General features: G+C 40.8%; 1 protein-coding gene and 1 non-coding gene across 11 annotated transcripts in view; both read left to right on the top strand.

Annotated features, from left to right (window-relative positions):
• Positions 1-19881, top strand: part of CAST (calpastatin) — a 131842-nt gene that overhangs the window by 36639 nt on the left and 75322 nt on the right. For all 10 annotated transcript variants that reach the window (XM_053586231.1, XM_053586201.1, XM_053586211.1 and 7 more), the window contains one exon: positions 6753-6824. Coding sequence is in view for 1 of the 10 variants with exons in the window: in XM_053586201.1 (XP_053442176.1) it covers positions 6753-6824 (72 nt within the window). In the remaining 9 variants the exon portion in view is untranslated. The remainder of the gene's footprint in view (positions 1-6752; positions 6825-19881) is intronic.
• Positions 17037-17101, top strand: LOC128592953 (small nucleolar RNA SNORD29). Its single transcript, XR_008382161.1, has one exon. It is a non-coding gene; the product is annotated as a small nucleolar RNA SNORD29 (small nucleolar RNA).

Raw genomic sequence — 19881 nt, 5'->3', positions numbered from 1 at the left:
AATTAGACCCACTGGGGTTGCCCTGGGGAGGTCACTCTACTCCATTGCTACCTGTTCAGGGATGGAGCAGGGATTTCCAACTCGAGGACCACAGACATCAGGACACACTCATCTCATTTAATCCTCAAAGTCACCTTCTGAGGTATGGATAGTATTATCTACCTTACTCAGTTGAGAAAAGTGGTGTTTAGAAATGTCCACAAACTTGCCCAAGGTCTCATACTTGGTGTTTGTTAAACCAGGATTTTTGTATGTAAATCAAAAGGTAGAACCATTATCCTAGAGAATGTGGCAGCTTTCTTTGCAGAGTCACTGAGTCTCAAGATAACATGTGGCTTCACTCAGGGGGTCTTTCCTGAGATCTTAGGTGACAGTGACACAGCAGCTCCTGCCTGGCTCTTAGAACTTCACTGTTACTTTGAAAATAATTTTTAAGGCTTGAGTTCTGATTCAGTCAGTAAAACATTTTTATTGTGAGCTATATTAGATACATGGAAAAAGGTACACAATCAATTGTTTTCATGTCCTCCTGCTACAGCTAACATAATGAGTATAATCTGCGTATTTTTAATTGGGATTCTCTGCCCAAGCAGGAGGTGTCTCTTGAATGGCACAGTGTGAAGCACTTCTGAAGGTGAGGGAGCTGCTTCCTGGAGAGGATGTGGGTTCCTAGTCTGTGGAAACAGGATACTCCTGTGAAGTTAGAGTCTTCTTGTGAACAGGAGAGGCTGCATTTACCGAGTCTCTATAAATGGGCCAGACTGAGTATGGTGGAGTTTGGGTCCTGTAGAAGAAAATAGGGGGTAGAGAATTACACTTCTGTCCTTGTCAATATTTAGGACTGAATTGCAGGGAGGGAATGACTCAGCCAGCCCTACAACAGAGAAGGGAGAAGGGCAGGAGGGCAGGAGGGCAGGAGGGCATCATATTCTTCCTGAGGTGCACGTGGACAACAGGTGGAGTGTGATGGGTTGACAAGAAGAAACTGACTCCTTGGTCTCCATCCATGGATTTATGGGAATGAAGTAAAGTAATTTAACTCAAAAATTGATCTTATTATAGGATTAGCATTCTCATCTAACATGTTAATCTTTTAGAGATTAGTGCAGATCTGCCTAATGACAGATGAGTTTTCTGCTTACTGTGAGTAGATGAACTCTGCTCTGTCTGGGGACAGGCCTAGCCCCATCACTAGTTAGCGGGTATGCAGACCTAGCCAGGTGAGGGATGAGTCCAGGTCAGCGTGAGATTTCTCAGAACTCATGCTGATTGTGAGAGATGTAGGGGTGAAGGACTTTCCCACAAAACTAAGCGCAAGGTGACATGAAGCCAGAGGTCCTTAAGAACTGGAGGCAAAGGAGGACTCATGGAGGCAGCTGACACCAGAAGAAGACCAGGGAGCAGGACAGAGCCTGGCGGGAGCTCCCAGGCTCATCTGACTGTGGGGCTGTCCTGAATGCACATCGCCCCAGGCTGAGTATCTTTGTCCTACATCTTGCCTCGTCTCCTAGTGCCTGTGCCTGTGCCCACCACACTGCTGCTGCCCTGGCTTCTTTCTGTTCCGCCTGCTCGCTGTGCCCATCCCCACCTCAAGACCTTTGCTTTGTCCACCTTGAACGCCTTATCTCTCCTAGCCCATATTTTAGTGATTTTCAAGCAGAGTGCCGTGAGATAATCTTAGGTGTGCCACAAATTTTTTTATAGATCATTGATTAAATCGTTTTCAAAAGAAGTTCAAAGCACAGTAAATATATTCTTTTTTATGCTTTGTTTTTGGATCAACATAATTTAAGTGTGCAGTGGAGGTGTAACTATAGGTTCAAGTGTGCTGTGAGAGAAAAAAGGTTGAAAACACTGCATTATGGGCCGGACTGCTTTCTTCACAACACTAGGGCCTTAGTCAAATTTTGCTTCTTCATCCGTCCTGTCTGAAGCAACCCTCAGCCAGTCACTCCCTGTTACAACACCCTCTTTTACCGTCTGTTCAGCACTCAGCACTCTGAAACCATTTTGTTCTCAGAAATTATCTTGTTTTTTATAGACTTATTTAGAGGCTGAGTCTTCCTACTGGCATGTGAACACTTTGGGAGCAGGAGCTTTTTCATTTTGCTTGGCTATTATATCCTCATTGCCTAGAATAGGACCAGGCTCACAGTGTCCAGTGAATGAATGAACAAATGATTTCTTGAGGTCAGATACAAATGAAGAGAGGAAGCTAATACATCCACCAAAACAATTTGTTATTAAACTCTGGTTACTAATCTTAAAATAGGGAACCTCTGCTATGTGTGTGTGTATTTCTAAGCTTTTGTATTGTGTTTTGAATGCCCAACATTGACAAGGGTTTAATAAATATTTGTGAGGTAATATTTAATGAAGGTTAATTTTTACAAATTACACTATCATTTCAGCTGAACTAAATTCATCCTGTGCAGACTAAGTAATCCAGGCAGCTCTGAGGGCAAAAGAGTCTTTGGCATAACAGGTCATTCCCATAGGAAAGTTGGAGGATGCTCAGTTGAGTTAAAAGACATTGAATTTATTAGTAAGTAATTTTTTTTTAAAATGAACTTTGAGTTGGTATAGAATTAAAAAGAAAATCATCATGTGTATTAAGTTTAGACTGTTATGACTTTTAACATAATAGTTTCATCACAGCCAGAAAGCAAGCAATTTTTCTTCTCATTTTAATTTTTGTTAACAATTCTGCTTGATACATTGTAAGTAGTGGAATTCATTTACAGACTGTACAGGCAAGCTGAGCTCCGGGATCTGGGGATACAATGAATGGGATCTGTAGTCAGCCCAGGCTTGGAACGCGGCCTTCCTCAGCGGGAACTGAGACCACAGGGTAATAGCTGGAGTTTGGGGCAGCTGTGCCACATAGGACAATGACCTGCTCTCCTTCAGTTTCCTCACTGGAAAATGGGGAAGTTGAAGTGAATGATGAGATTGAAATAAATACCTTACTGCTGTGTACTGGTATTTATGTCTCATGCCTCAACTTCTACACCGAACTCATTTGTACATTATAGTTATCAGGAGAAGCCATCACAATTTGAAAAACACTTGCAATCTGGGAAAAATTTAGACCACCCCTCCTTTCTCCAGCTTACTTCTCACACTCATATTACTAGCTTTTTGATAGTCTTTTCGTTTCTATGACACTTATCTAGGTTTTTTTCTTTCCTTGGTTAATAATAGACTTTGTATGCCTAGGAGAGACTATTTGCTTATTCTACAGATGACACCTGGGAGCTGGAGCACCTGCAAATGCCTCTGGGTTTCCCTAGATACCATTTTATAAAAATATGTACACTCTGTGCCGGGTGCAGTGGTTCATACTTGTAATCCCAGCACTCTGGGAGGCCAAGATGGGTAGATGGTCTGAGCCTGGGAGTTGACCAGCAGCCTAAGCAAGAGTGAGACATTGTTTCCACTTAAAATAGGAAAAACTAACCAGGCGATCTTCAAGTGATTGTAGTCGCATCTACTCAGAAGGCTGAGGCAGGAGGATCTCTTGAGCCCAAGAGTTTGAGGTTGCTGTGAGCTGTGAAGCCACAGTACTGTGATCACAAAACTGATCGTGTGTCACAGTCTCCTGTGTTCTCAAGCTGATACTCTGTCCCAGTCTCCTGTGTTCTCAAGCTGATCATGGGTCCCAGTCTCCTGTGTTCTCAAGCTGATACTCTGTCCCAGTCTCCTGTGGTCTCAAAGCTGATCGTGGGTCTCACTCTCCTGTGTTCTCAAAGCTGATCCTGTGTCTCAGTCTCCTGTATTCTCAAAGCTGATCCTGTGTCCCAGTCTCCTGTGTTCTCAAAGCTGATTGTGTGCCCCACTCTCCTCTGTTCTCAAAGTTAATCGTTCATCCCAGTCTCCTGTGTTCTCAAAGGTGATCCTGTGTCACAGTCTCCTGTGTTCTCAAAGCTGATCCTGGGTCCCAGTCTCCTGTGGTCTCAAAGCTGATCGTGTGCCCCAGTCTCCTGTGTTCTCAAAGCTGATCCTGGGTCCCAGTCTCCTGTGGTCTCAAAGCTGATCGTGTGCCCCAGTCTCCTGTGTTCTCAAAGCTGATCCTGTGCCCCACTCTCCTGTGTACTCAAAGCTGATTGTGTGCCCCACTCTCCTCTGTTCTCAAAGCTAATTGTGCGTCCCAGTCTCCTGTGTTCTCAAAGGTGATGCTGTGTCACAGTCTCCTGTGTTCTCAAAGCTGATCCTGGGTCCCAGTCTTCTGTGTTCTCAAAGCTGATTGTGTGCCCCACTCTCCTCTGTTCTCAAAGTTAATCGTGCATCCCAGTCTCCTGTGTTCTCAAAGGTGATCCTGTGTCACAGTCTCCTGTGTTCTCAAAGCTGATCCTGGGTCCCAGTCTCCTGTGGTCTCAAAGCTGATTGTGTGCCCCACTCTCCTCTGTTCTCAAAGCTAATTGTGCGTCCCAGTCTCCTGTGTTCTCAAAGCTGATCCTGTGTCCCAGTCTCCTGTGTTCTCCAAGCTGATCCTGTGCCCCAGTCTCCTGTGTTCTCAAAGCTGATCATGTGTCCCAGTGTCCTGTGTTCTCAAAGGTGATCGTGTGTCCCAGTATCCTGTGTTCTCAAAGCTGATCCTGTGCCCCAGTCTCCTGTGTTCTCAAAGCTGATCGTGTGCCCCACTCTCCTCTGTTCTCAAAGTTAATCGTGCATCCCAGTCTCCTGTGTTCTCAAAGGTGATCCTGTGTGACAGTCTCCTGTGTTCTCAAAGCTGATCCTGGGTCCCAGTCTCCTGTGGTCTCAAAGCTGATTGTGTGCCCCACTCTCCTCTGTTCTCAAAGCTAATTGTGCGTCCCAGTCTTCTGTGTTCTCAAAGGTGATCCTGTGTCACAGTCTCCTGTGTTCTCAAAGCTGATCCTGGGTCCCAGTCTCCTGTGTTCTCAAAGCTGATTGTGTGCCCCACTCTCCTCTGTTCTCAAAGCTAATCGTGTATCCCAGTCTCCTGTGTTCTCAAAGGTGATCCTGTGTCCCAGTCTCCTGTGTTCTCAAAGCTGATCGTGTGTCCCAGTCTCCTGTGTTCTCAAAGCTGATCGTGGGTCCCACTCTCCTGTGTTCTCAAAGATGGTCGTGTGTCCCAGTCTCCTGTGTTCTCAAAGCTGATCCTGTGTCCCAGTCTCCTGTGTTCTCAAAGCTGATCCTGTGCCCCAGTCTCCTGTGTTCTCAAAGCTGATTGTGTGTCCCAGTGTCCTGTGTTCTCAAAGCTGATCCTGTGTCCCACTCTCCTGTGTTCTCAAAGCTGATCCTGTGTCACAGTCTGCTGTGTTCTCAAAGCTGATCGTGTGTCACAGTGTCCTGTGTTTATGGTTGCAGCACATTACTCAAATTTTACAGACTTGGAGCATAATATCACCTTTTATGTTACAAAAGTTTATAATTCATATGTTTGGTTTTCTGCAACATAGATGTCTATTAATAAGAGGTACAGGATGTTAAGGTCTTGTTAAGAAAGCATCTGCATTTTTTACCTTTACTTTTTTTTATTTTCCTTTTCTCAGTTAAAATAGTTGTATAAGGCAATACAAGAAAGTCCAAGATGAATTTTTTTTTCTTACATGCAACATCATGAGAGAATAATCCCATATGAACTTCAGAGATGACACTATAAGTAAGGTTTTATTTTTTATTTTTTGCTGCTTTTGGGCCAGGGCCGGGTTTGAACCCACCACCTCCGGTATATGCGGCCCATGCCCCACTGCTTTGAGCCACAGGCACCACCCTATAAGTAAGATTTTATAATCTGAATTGACTTTATAAAATGTGAATGATATGCTTTTTAAATAATGTTCTTATTTAATGAAATGTTCTCCTTAGAAATGACTATTAATAAGCACATGATATTTCCGCTAGCTCAGTAGTTATCAACCTGTGTGTCACGATCCCTTTGTAACAGTGAAAATATATCACTCCATTAGGAAGGCTGAGAACCACTGCCCTAGCTGAACCGTAGCACTCCTGTTATGGGAGGCAATATAGTAGCTGAGAGAGCAGAGCCTGAAGCAGACATCCTGCCCTTTTCCATTTCATAAAAAATGAATAATTCACTTTATTCATCTGTCCCTCAGTCTCCTCACCCATAAAATGGCAATCAATAACAATAGTACCAGCTTTATGTTGGTTAATGAGAAGATTAAATAAGTTGTTACACAGGTTCTTAAAACACTTTGATTGCTTAGAATAATATTCTGATAGGCTTTATTATTAAAGCATCATTATTCTGTAGTCATCTATACTTATATCCTTCTAATGGAAAATTACCTGTCATATCATGAGTACTCAATAAAGATTATCATATACATTTTGTTTTCAGCTTATTGCTGTTATAATACTATGATGAATATCTTTGAAGAAAAAGCTTTTGCTTTTCTCTTATTATCTCCCTAAGTTTTTATAGATAGGATTGCACCTTTGACAGATACTGTTAAATCATCCTCCACAGGACCTGTGCACTCTCTGTGGCACTGTAAGTGTGAGAGCAACTACTGCAAGTGCACTGCGGGGGGACAGCTGCCCATGAGAGGATTTCTGCAGATCATTGAATATTGAACAATAGAGATTAAGTCAACTTCTAAGCAAAGTTATGAAAAATTTAAAACATATGTTTACTTTTGATGTGTTTAGAATATTAGTCTAATGTTTGATTGAGAAAATATTTGTATTGATAAGAAAATTTCCATTTGACTTTATTGTTGAAGTGTTTCCCCCCATTGAAACTAATATTTTCTACTTTAAAGAAAAAAGCAGCAAGTCTTGGGACCAGTCAACCCTCCAGAAGCTCTACTGGAAGAATAGCTCCCACCCCCAAGGTCAGTCACCTCATGAACATGCAGAGACCCCTGCTCTGCTCTGCAGGGGATGACATTAATGGGTGGGGCCTGTCCGGGAAGCAAGGAGCGTCTGTATTTCACTTAGGTTTTTGAACAAATATCATTACTATGCTAGAGAAGAGAATGTAACTTCTTTATTTATTTATTTATTTATTTATTTTGAGACAGAGCCACAAGCTGTTGCCCTGGGTAGAGTGTGGGTGGCATCACAGCTCACAGCAACCTCCAACTCCTGAGCTCAAGCAATTCTCTTGCCTCAGCCTCCCAAGTAGTTGGGACTACAGGCACCTGCCACAATGCCCAGCTATTTTTTGGCTGCAGCCGTCATTGTTGTTTGGCAGGCCCTGGCTAGATTCGAATAGTCAGCTCAGGTGTATGTGGCTGGCACCTTAGCTGCTTCAGCCACAGGCGCCAAGCCGAGAATGTAACTTCTTTTTTTTTTCAGTTTTTGGCCGGGGCTGGGTTTGAACCCACCACCTCTGGTATATGGGACCAGCATCCTACTCCTCTGAGCCACAGGTGCCACCCTAGAATGTTAAGAACAATTTAAATGACTTAAAAACTAGTAAAACCAGGGCAGTGCCTATGGCTCAAAGGAGTAGGGCGCCGGCCCCATATACCGGAGGTGGTGGGTTCAGTCCCGGCCAAAAAACAAAAAAAACCAAAAAACTAGTAAAACCACTTATTTTTTCCTGGCATATAATAATAAGCATTCAACAATTGTTATTATCATGAATGTCTATAGATAACATCGGGTTTCTTCACCTCTTCAGAAAATAATTCAAATCCTCCTCGTGACCATAAACCACCCAAAGCTCTCTGTTGAGTGCTGCTCTGTGTAATTATCTCATGTAACCCCTTCACGACCTCATTATTATTCCTCTATTACTGAGGAAACCAGGACTCAAAGAGGTTAAGTAATCTGGTTCAGTAAGTTCACAAGGCCAGTAAGGCAGAGGGAGGGGCCAGACACAGCTTTCCTCTAAAGCTCTGTGTAAACACTGTTTTTCTTTTGGGAGTATAACACTTCAGTGCTTTGCAACTCATGAAAGCTGAAATGTCAACTTTCAAGACAAGAAACTAATTTTAGCTAGTATATTTTATAAAGTTATATTCAGCCTGTTTTAGCTTTATGGTCTTTCAGCATGTCCAAGATTATCTAAAACTTTAACCTAAATTTTAAGACTGTCTATAGAACTATTTAAAAAGCATTTAAAACTGGTGGCTATCCTATGGAAGTCAGACTTCTCCGATTCGCGTTCACCACTTGCTTGATGAAGAGTTAATAATTTAGTCCTTCCAGAAAGAACTCTGGCTGCTCCACGGTCCCTTAAAGGTGCCTGACAAGAATCAGCTGAGAGAGAAGATTGAGCCCTATAAAGCTGAATGCCATATGGGTCTGATTTATGGCCTTTTCAAAGTTCTTCTTCTACTGGTCATTAAAAGGATAAAAGTAATTGAAAGACTATGAATTATAAACACAGGGAGTAAATTAATGTTTGGCACCAACATAAATTCAAAACTGGGGTCTTCTCTGTGTTAGACATTCTGTTGCTTCTGGGGACACTGCAGCATTGATGCTCACTGGGTAAATGATCACTTGGCCAAACACGCACAAATCTGAATTTCTTCTCTGCCATTTATTATTTATTTAGTCCCACTGGGCCTCAGTTTCCTCATCTGTAAAATGAGGATAAGATTTCTCTTGTCAGGGCTGTTGAGAAGCTTAAATGGAATAAAATATAAAGGGGAGGCTGACGTGGGTGGATTACTTGAGCTCAAGGGTTGGAGATCAGCCAGATCAAGAGCAAGACCCCATCTCTAAAAATAGCTGGGCATTGTGGTGGGCACCTGTTGTCCCTGCTACTCAGGAGGCTGAGGCAAAATGATGATCTCTTGAGCCAAAGACTGATGTCTGAGGTTGCTGTGAGCTATGACATCACAGCACTCTACCGAGGTCAACAGAGCGAGGCTCTGTCTCAAAAAAAGAAAACAAAAGAAAAAAATATATAAACACTCAGCCCTGGGCCTGGCATTTTGTAGGTGCTGAAAGAAATGCATCTATCCTGTGGTTACCTCATATGCTGCTGCTTCTAAGCCTACAACAAAAAAAGACTGCTAACTAAAAAAGATTACTTTTGAGGACTTGAATTTTGCATACACTTAAGTTACACCTCTAAAAATGAGAAGCTTCATTATCAAAACATCGACTCAATGATATTTAGTGAGCTATTTGTAAATGTTCCCAGAATTGCCATTACCTAAACTTTTGAAGGTTTAGTGTGTTGCAGAAAGCCACACACAGCTTTTTCTTGAACTTAATCATAAGAATCAGATCCCTAACTGTGCAGCCCCGTGCCCCAAGCCCCGCACCCACCAGGCCTCTGCAAGCCCACCCTGGCCAGGGACTCTACCAGTAATGGCCTCGTGCCCCGTGCCCACTGGGCCTCCACCAGGCCTGGCCAGGAACTCCGGGAGCCGCACAACCCATGTCCTCCCTCCTGTACCCTCTCTGCCTTCGCACCGGCCCCACCAGTCTGGAGAGGGACTCTGGAAGCCGAGCCACCCACGCCCTTCTCCTTGCCAGAGACTGCTGGAGATCTGGGCTCTCTGTGCCAAAGTCCTGGGGCTCCAGGTACTCCCAGAACTGTGTGCACCATCCCCTGCCCTGTTGCTGGATCCAGGTGTGTCACACTCCAGAGCTTATCCCACAGCCAGAACTCCCTGGCTGGGGCATTCCCAGAGGAGCTACACAGGGTCGCTCCCTACAAAGTTCCAGCAACAATAGAGTGATCCCACTGGGGTCTAATCTTGCAGAGACACCTCCCCAACTCTGAGGACGGCCAGAGGCAACAGTGAAAAACAATAATGGAGTGGAATCAACGGAAAAACTCCGGCAATATAAATATTCAGAGTAGATTAACTCCCCCAGGAACAACAAAGCAGGCAGCACAAGATCCCATGCATAAACAAATGGCTGAGATGTCAGAAATAGAATTCAGAATCTGGATAGCTAATAAGATCAAATTAGAATTTCAAACAGCAATCCTAAAGATATCTCAATAATTCAATGAATTCAAAGACAAAAAGATGAAAGATTTTGACACATTGAGACAAGAAGTTGCAGCCCTCAAAGATCTGAGAAATACTGTAGAATCCCTCAGTAACAGAATGGAGCAAGCAGAAGAAAGGATTTCTGACATTGAAGACAAAGCTTTCGAACGCTCCCAAACTCTCAAAGAGGAAGAGAAATGGAGGGCAAAAACTGATCACTCTCTCAGAGAGCTCTGGAATAATTCAAAGAAAACCAATATTCACCTTATAGGGATCCCTGAAAGTGATGAAGTGGCTTCACAAAGCACAGAGTCTCTTCTTCATGAGATTATGAAAGAGAACTTTCCAGACATGCCAAGTGATTCTGAAATTCAGATAGCAGACAGTTTCAGAACTCCAGCACGACTAAACCCGAATAAGACATCCCTCAGACACATCACAATGAATTTCATTAAAGTAATATGAAGGAGAAAATTCTGAAAGCAGCCAGACATAAGAAAACCATAACCTACAAGGGGAAGAATATTAGAATAACTGCAGATCTCTCTGATGAAAACTTTCAAGCTAGAAGAGGATGGTCATCAACTTTTAATCTTCTAAAACAAAATAACTTTCACCCCAGGATCCTGTACCCAGCTAAACTGAGTTTCATTTATGAGGGAGAAATTAAATACTTCAATGACATTCCCATGTTGAAGAAATTTGCCATAACTAAACCAGTGCTACAGGATATTCTCAGACCTATTCTCCATTATGACCAGCATAATCCTCCACCACAAAAGTGAACTCACCCAGAAACTTTTGATAAAATTCTAACTTCGACAGTCGCAAAAGGATTAAAAATGTCCACTGGACTTTCGAAAGGCTTATCAATGTTCTCAATTAATGTGAGTGGTTTAAATTGTCCTCTAAAGAGGCACAGGTTGACTGACTGGATATAAAAACTCAGGCCAGATATCTGCTGCATAGAAGAATCTCATCTTACCTTAAAAGATAAATATAGACTCAAGGTAAAGGGATGGTCATTTATATTCCAGGCAAATGGAAAGCAGAAAAAAGCGGTGATGCAATCTTTTCCGCAGATACATTAGGCTTTAAACCAACCAAAATGAGGAAGAATAAGGATGGACACTTCATATTTGTTAAAGGTAATACTCAATATGATGAGATTTCAATTATTAATATTCATGCATTCAACCAGAATGTGTCTCAATTTTTAAGAGAAACTCTAACAGACATGAGCAACTTGATTTCCTCCAGTTCCATAGTAGTCAGAGATTTTAACACTCCTTTAGCACTGTTGGATAGATCCTCCAAAAAAAAGCTAAGCAAAGAAATTTCAGATTTAATCTTAACCATTCAACATCTGGATTTAACAGACATCTACAGAACATTTCATCCCAACAAAATTGAATACACATACTTCTCATCAGCCCACGGAACGTACTCCAAAATTGCTCACATCCTAGGTCACATGTCTAACCTCAGCAAATTTAAAAAAATAGAAATTATTCCTTGCACCTTCTCAGACCATCATGGAATAAAAGTTGAACTCAATAAGAACAGGAATCTTCATGCTCATGGAAGCTAAATAACCTTATGCTGAAGGATAGAGGGGTCATAGACGAGATTAAGAAGGAAATTACCAAATTTTTTAAACAAAACGACAATGAAGACATGAATTATCAGAACCTCTGGGATACTGCAAAGGCAGTCCTAAGAGGGAAATTTATAGCACTGCAAGCCTTCCTCAAGAAAATGGAAAGAGAGGAAGTTAACAACTTAATGGAACATCTCAAGAAACTGGAGAAGGAAGAACATTTCAACCCCAAACCCAGCAGAAGAAAAGAAATAACCAAAATTAGACTTGAATTAAATAAAATTGAAAACAAAAGAATTATACAACAGATCAATAAATCAAAAAGTTGGTTTTTTGAAAAGGTCAATAAAATAGATAAACCTTTGGCTAACCTAACCAGGAAAAAAAGTAAAATTTCTCATTTCATCTATCAGGAATGGTAAAGATGAAATAACAGCAGACCCCTCAGAAATTCAAAAAATCCTTTACGAATATTACAAGAAACTTTACTCTCAGAAATATGAAAATCTGAAGGAAATTGACCAATACTTGGAAGCACACCACCTACCAAGACTTAGCCAGAATGAAGTGGAAATGTTGAACAGGCCTATACCCAGTTCTCAAATAGCATCAACTATACAAAATCTTCCTAAAAAGAAAAGCCCGGGACCAGATGGCTTCACGTCAGAATTCTACCAATCCTTTAAAGTAGAACTAGTGTCTATATTACCAAACCTCTTTTAAAATATAGAAAAAGAAGGACTATTACCCAGCACATTCTATGAAGCAAACATCACCTTGATCCCTAAACCAGGAAAAGACCCAACAAGAAAAGAAAATTATAGACCAATATCACTAATGAATATTGATGCAAAAATATTCAATAAGATCCTAACAAACAGAATCCAACAACGCATCAAAAATATTATACACCATGACCAATGGGATTTATCCCAGGGTCTCAAGGCTGGTTCAAAATACGTAAATCTATAAATCTAATTCAGCACATAAACAAATTAAAAAATAAAGACCATATGATTCTCTCAATTGATGCAGAAATAGCTTTTGATAATATCCATCATCCCTTCATGATCAGAACTTAAGAAAATTGGTATAAAAGGGACATTTCTTAAACTAATAGAGGCCATCTACAGCAAACCCAGAGCTAATGTCGTATTGAATGGAGTTAAATTGAAATCATTTTCACTTAGATCAGGAACCAGATAGGGTTGCCCATTGTCTCCTTTGCTCTTTAACATTGTAATGGAAGTTTTTGCCATTCGAATTAGGGAAGAAAAGATGACCAAGTGTATCCACATAGAGTCAGAAGAGATAAAACATTCCCTCTTCACAGATGATATAATCGTGTATCTGGAAAATACCAGGGATTCTACTACAAAACATTTAGAAGTGATGAAGGAATACAGCAATGTCTCAGGCTACAAAATCAACACCCATAAATCTGTAGCCTTTATATATATCAACAGTAGCCAAGCCAAAAAAACAGTCAAGGAGTCTATTCCTTTCACAGTAGTGCCAAAGAAGATGAAATATTTGGGAGTTTACCTAACAAAGGACATGAAAGATCTCTATAAAGAGAACTATGAAAGTTTAAGAAAAGAAATAGCTGAAGATGTTAACAAATGGAAAAACATACCATGCTCATGGCTGGGAAGAAACAACATTGTTAAAATGTCTATACTACCCAAAGCAATATATAATTTTAATGCAATTCCTAATAAAGCTCCATTGTCATATTTTAAACATCTTGAAAATATAATACTTCATTTTATATGGAATCAGAAAAAACCTTGAATAGCCAAGGTTACATTACTCAGAAATAAAAACAAAGCAAGAGGAATCACGCCACCAGACCTGAGATTGTACTATATATCAATAGTGATCAAAGCAGCATGGTATTGACACAAAAACAGAGAGGTAGATGTCTGGAACAGAATAGAGAACCAAGAGATGAATCCAGCTACTTACCATTATTTGATCTTTGACAAGCCGATCAAAAACATTCAGTGGGGAAAAGACTCCTTATTTAAAAAATGGTGCTGGGTGAACTGGCTAGCGACCTGTAGAAGACTGAAACTGGACCCACACCTTTCACCATTATCTAAGATAGACTCTCACTGGATAAAAGATGTAAACTTAAGACATGAAACTATAAAAATACTTGAAGAAAGTGCAGGGAAAACTCTTGAAGGAATCGGCCTAGGTGAATATTTTATGAGGAGCACTCCCCATTCAATTGAAGCAGTATCAAAAATACACTACTGGGACCTGATCAAACTAAAAAGCTTCTGCACTGCCAAGAACATAGTAAGTATAGCAAGCAGACAGCCCTCAGAATGGGAGTAAAATATTTGCAGGCTATACCTCCAAAAAAGGTTTAATAACCAGAATTCACAGATAACTCAAATGTATTAGCAAGAAAAGAACACGTGATCCCATCTCAGAGTGGGCAAAAGACTTGAAGAGAAAGTTCTCTAAAGAAGATAGGCACACAGCCTTCAGACACATGAAAAAATGCTCATCATCCTTAATCATCAAAGAAATGCAAATCAAAACTACCTTGAAATATCACCTAACTCCAGTAAGATTAGCTCACGTAACAAAATCCCCAAACCAGAGATGTTGGCGTGGATGTGGAGAAAAGGGAACACTTACACACTGCTGGTGGGAATGCACACTAATCGTTCCTTTAGGAAGGATGTTTGGAGAATACTCAGAAATCTAAAAATAGACCTGCCATTTGATCCTATAATTCCTTTACTAGGTATATACCTGGAAGACCAAAAATCACAATATAACAAAGACATCTGTACCAGAATGTTTATTGCAACCCAGTTTCATAATTGCTAAGTCATGGAAGAAGCCCAAGTGTCCATCGACCCATGAATGGATTAACAAATTGTGGTACATGTATACCATGGAATATTATGCAGCCTTAAAGAAAGATGGAGACTTTACCTCTTTCATGTTTACATGGATGGAGCTGGAACATATTCTTCCTAGCAAAGTATCTCAAGAATGGAAGAAAAAGTATCCAATGTACTTAGCCGTACTATGAAGCTAAATTATAGCTTTCACATGAAGGCTATAACCCAACTATAGCACAAGAATATGGGGAATGGGCCAAGGGAGGGGAGGGGAGGGGGGAGGTTGTGGTGGAGGGAGGGTTATGGGTGGGGCCACACCTTCGGTTCATCTTAGAATGGGTACAGGCGAAACTTACTAAATGCAGAATTCAAATATCTTCATACAATAACTAAGAAAATCCCATGAAGAATATGTTAGACAGTTTGATGAAAATATTTCAGATTGTATGTGAAAGCAGCACATTGTACCCCTTGACTGCACTAATGTACACAGCTGTGATTTAATAATAAAAAAAAAGAGAGAATCAGACCCCCTTTTTTTTTTTATCACATGGAGGTTATCATGCAATCATTCTGAGATGGGATGGTTATAAAGAATTTGTAACTCTCTCCCCAAACCCTGTTTTGTCTTAAGAAGCTTGGGGAGGGGCATGGGGCACAGCTAGTGGGTGAAGACATTTTAGCCATATACTTATTTTACTATTTAAAAGCAAAGCTGAAATTCTTTCCTTGACTTTTAAACCACTGTGGTTTTTCCAGCTCCATTCTTCTGTCTCCTGTAGCTATTTCCTTCTCACTGTGCTTTTCTGAGTCACTTTCCTTCACCAGTTTCCTGAACATTAGTTTTCCAGGTTTTAATTCTTCACCTTTCACATATCTTAAATTCTTACAAAGTATTGAAGAAATATACTTGCTTATTTCTTCTTTTGATACTTGATCGGAATGACTATAATTTATTTATATCATTATCCCTTAAAGATCATCATTCCCATGCATCATTTAGAAAAGCTTTTGTGGATAAGAAATAGCCTTTGTGATGACTTGGAGCCTCTTATTACACAGCTATAGCATACACAGCAGAATAATATCCAGAAAAGGCAGGACAAAAAGGGAGACACAATTGGCAATAAGAATCAGTTTTAGGTTTTTTTGATTCTGGACATATTCAATTTGAAATTTAAAATAAGTGATAATTTTAGTTACTGCAGAAACCTTAAAAAGTTTTGAAGCATATTGTAAGCTGTGTATTATAGAATGGTTTCCATATTTTGCAAAATGAGAATTCTTACAAAATAAGCACTTACGCCCATAGATAATATTTTTTCTTCCATGTAGTTCTGGGCTTGAAGGATTCAAAGCTCTTAAGTTGTACAGACTTTTCTAACTGAAAATAATTAGTATAAAATGTTTAGTGCTTAAAATGTAATTTTTATTTTAGTTTTTGAGACAAAATCTCAGTCTTAACTCTACTGCTCTCAGTAGAGTGCTCTGCTGTCATAGCTCACAGCAACCTCAAAATCTTGGGCTCACGAGATCCTCTCGCCTCGTCTTACAGTAGCTGGAACTACAGGCACCCTCTACAACACTCAGCTAGTTTTTTCTATTTTTAGTAGAGACAGGGTCTCGCCTTGCTCCGGTGGTCTCAAACTCGTGAGTTCCGGTGATTCACTCACCTCAGCTTCCCAGAGTGCTAGAATTATAGGCATGAACCTCTGTGCCCACCCTACATTTTTTTTTTTTTTTTGAGAGTCTCAAGCTGTGGCCCTGGGTAGAGCAATGGCATCATAGCTCACAGCAACCTCCAACTCCTGGGTTCAAGCAAGCTTCTGGCCTCAGTTTTTCTATTTTTAGTAGAGACAGGGGTCTCACTCTTGCTCAGGCCGGTCTCGAATTCATGAGCTCAAGCAATCCACCTGCCTCAGCCTCCCAGAGTGCTAAGATTACAGGCATCAGCTACTGTGCCTGGCCTAAAATTTAATTCTTGATAAAGTAATAATGAAGACTAACAAGGCTTCTGAAATTATAGACTCTTACATAAGCAAAGATGGAAATAGCTGTGAGCCATAGTCAGTCCTGCAGTTTTATGTGGGAGGACTTCTCAGACTACTTCAGTTTCAACAACTTCTTTGTTCAAGTAGGAAACAGGTTCCAATTACATTAGAAGACCACGTACTGGTTAAAGTTGTTAGTTCTAATTGTAATCTACTCTGACCAGCTTAATCCACAAAGGACTTTCTTAAGGAATAGTGGGTAGCTTGTGGGGAAATTCAGGAGGGACTAAAAGAAGGAATCTAAAGCTTTACAGCCAGAAAGAAGATGCAGCAACACTGTGAGATTCTCAGGCTGAAACTCCCCTGGCATTACCGCTCAGCTCTACCGCTGTGTCACTCCTTCCACTACTGCTGATCCAGTGGCTTCCATGCATTGCTCACTCCCACTCACATTCTCGTCTGGCCGTCTGGCCGTCTGGCCAGCGTAAGTGCCACACTACATGGAATCTCGGGTGTGAGTCTTCTGGACTCCACTTTGGGAAGGTATGTACTGATGAGGTGGGAAATCATTGGTACATGGTGAGAGTTTTCAGATGTATGTCCAGCTGCTAAATGAATGGAAGGGAAAATCATTGATGGCAGATTGTTCAGCAACTTTTCAAACAGAAGATGGTGCGAGTTTCTGTGATGAATTAAACTAGCTCACTATGATTGACAATGAAAATACATGAACACCTGAGAAACTGGAAAGCATACAAGTCATGGGAAATGGCATGTTTAAGGAACCTTTCACCCACAGCTTTATTTTTCCCCAATTACTATTACCAATAACCTGCTTATTGGCTCAAAGGTCCAGTACCTTGTCTGGAGCCCAAGAATGATTTCAGAGGGAAACTAAGCTCTGTAGAAACACTTAGAGCAGAGGTCTGAGGAAAGAACAAGATGCATATAAATGCAAAACAAGCACTGGCCTTTGAGATTAAGCAATATTGAAACAATCGCAAGTCATCCAACACCAGACCCCTGAACCACAAGCCATAGCTACAACTTTAATTGGACAAGGGACTTATCTTAGTGATCTTCGTCCTGAGAGACCATCAACTGTGGACTGCTGTGCACCTGAGTGCCCCTGCAGTACCTTCTGGGGTACAGGACTAATGTAATACATTTAACCATTTGTTTCCACCCCCAAGTCAATGTGCGCCATATGTAACATGCAGGAATAAAGTTCTCCTTTTGTAAAAATTAAAAAAAAATAAAAAATGGCACAAACAACTTTTCTCCTAGCCTGGAGGAGAAAAGATCTACCAAGGAATAAACACCCAGCACAGAAATGCTTTTGTGACTTTGAACCAAATGCTCTTGGTTCTATCATAGCAGATCTGGTAACTTTGACTACGCAGTTCTCCACACTCTTACTTTTCCCATCTGTAATATGAATGAGGGACTAGAAAAACTCTAGTTGTCACAAAATTCTGACATTCAAAGTCAGCATCACCCCTTAGCCCCCTTGAACAATGCGTGGTTTGACATGACTCTGTGTCAGGAAAACATTTTTATTTTAATAATTATGAATATATTTTAATGTGCTATAAAAAGTGAACTAGCATGAGATTCATAATCCTATTGATATTTTTGCTTAAGAGAGGCTAAATTAAAGGTTAAAGTAAATCTATTTAAAAAAGATTAATATAGTTACATTAAAAAATGCAGGTAATTTAAAAAATACTGCATGCAAATAACCAAAGTTTGAGAAATAAGATCCAGAGCAGTAATTCTGATATTTTAATGTACCTGATGAATCAGTGGGTTTATTAAAGAATATTCTGATTCAGGAAGTTGGGGTGAGGCTGAGATTTTGCTTTTCTAACAAGCTCCCACTTGATGCTGAGGCTGCTGGTCTGGCACCCACACTTTGAGGAGCCAGAAGGCTAAGCAGTGCTGAGCACGAGGGTCCTCAAACTACGGCCCGCAGGCCACATGAGGCGGTGTGATTATATTTGTTCCCATTTGTTTTTTTACTTCAAAATAAGACATGTGCAGTGTGCATAGAAATTTGTTCATAGTTTTTTTTTTTGTTTTTTTTAAACTAGTCTGGCCCTCCAACTGTCTGAGGGACAGTGAACTGTTTAAAAAGTTTGAGGACCCCTGGGACTGCCAATCACCTAAAAATTAATTAGAGAATGTGGTTAAAATCCTCAGGTTCCAAGCCCAGAAATTCTAATTTACCAAGGTGAGGGAAGGCTTAGGATTTTATGTAATTAATAGGCCCCCCAGATGTTTCAGATACAGATATCTGAGGATCACACTGGGAGAAAGGATGACTGGGATTGTGATAGACATGACATGTCCGAGGAACAACAATGTCTCCTGCATCTCAGAGAAAAAGAGCCCCTTTACCTGATCTGTAGCCCCAAAAAATGTATTTCATAACCATATGATTACTCATCTGTTCTCTTGGTGCTCAGAAATAGTCATAGGGACTGGATGCCATGGCTCACACCTGTAATCCTAGCACTCTGGGAGGCCAAGGTGGGTGGATTGCTTGAGCTCAGGAGTTTGAGACCAGCCTGAGCAAGAGCAAGACCTTGTCTCTACTAGAAATAAAAAAATTATCCAGGTGTCATGGTGGGTGCCTGTAGTCCCTGCTACTCAAGAGGGTGAGACAGGAGAACTGCTGAAACTCAGTAGTTTGAGGTTGCTGTGAGGCAGGCTGAGGCTGTGGCACTCTAGCCTGGGCTACAGAGTAAGACTCTGTCTCAAAAAGAAAAAAAAAAAATACAGAGCCACCTAACTCCGTGGTCTATAGGTCCCAAGGCCTATATCCCCATTGGGGTGTGGCCCAAATAAGTCACTCTATGCTATTTTTGTCAGGAGAAATGAAAGTCAGTGAAACCTAGATGAGCTGAGGTTTAGTTTTTCTTTAAAAAGGAAAGATAATTCTAATAATCAATAGCAACAAAAGGCATTTTTAAAGCTATACAGAGGGCGACAAAAAAATGTATACACAGTTTAAGAAAGGAAAAAATCTGTGTTAAAATTGTAATGTTCAGTATGTATCAATAACACTTATTTTATACATTGTATCTCTTATAATTGCAGAAGTCAAACATGACTCATTACAATTTTAATATAGTTTTTTTCCTTCCTTAAAATGTGTATACATTTTCTTGACACCCTGTATTTCCACCAAGAAGAATGATAAGAACAGGGCCTTCTGCTCAGGGAACTACAAAATCTTAGAATTGGAAAGATTCTTACTTTACCAGCTTTATTTGACAGAAGTAAAAGAAAAAAGAAAATAACTAAGATCCCTGTTAAGGAACCCCTTAAAGGGGATGTCAGAGGGCCCTCCCTGCCTTGAGTGCCTGCCTGGTGGAATATGTATGGGGCGTGAAGCTGAGCAGATGAGTTCACCTTTCTAATGCTCCCTGTCACCTGTTTTGTAGATAAAGCCCTGAGTCACTGCTCAGCCGTCACTAGGGAGGCCTGAGGTCTTGGTTCCTCAAACCTTGACCACCACC

This window comes from Nycticebus coucang, chromosome 1 (assembly GCF_027406575.1).
Source record: "Nycticebus coucang isolate mNycCou1 chromosome 1, mNycCou1.pri, whole genome shotgun sequence".
In the NCBI taxonomy this organism is placed as follows: domain Eukaryota; kingdom Metazoa; phylum Chordata; class Mammalia; order Primates; family Lorisidae; genus Nycticebus; species Nycticebus coucang.
The sequence above is the reverse complement of the archived record's forward strand: the minus strand, read 5'-3'. Positions and strand labels throughout refer to the sequence as shown.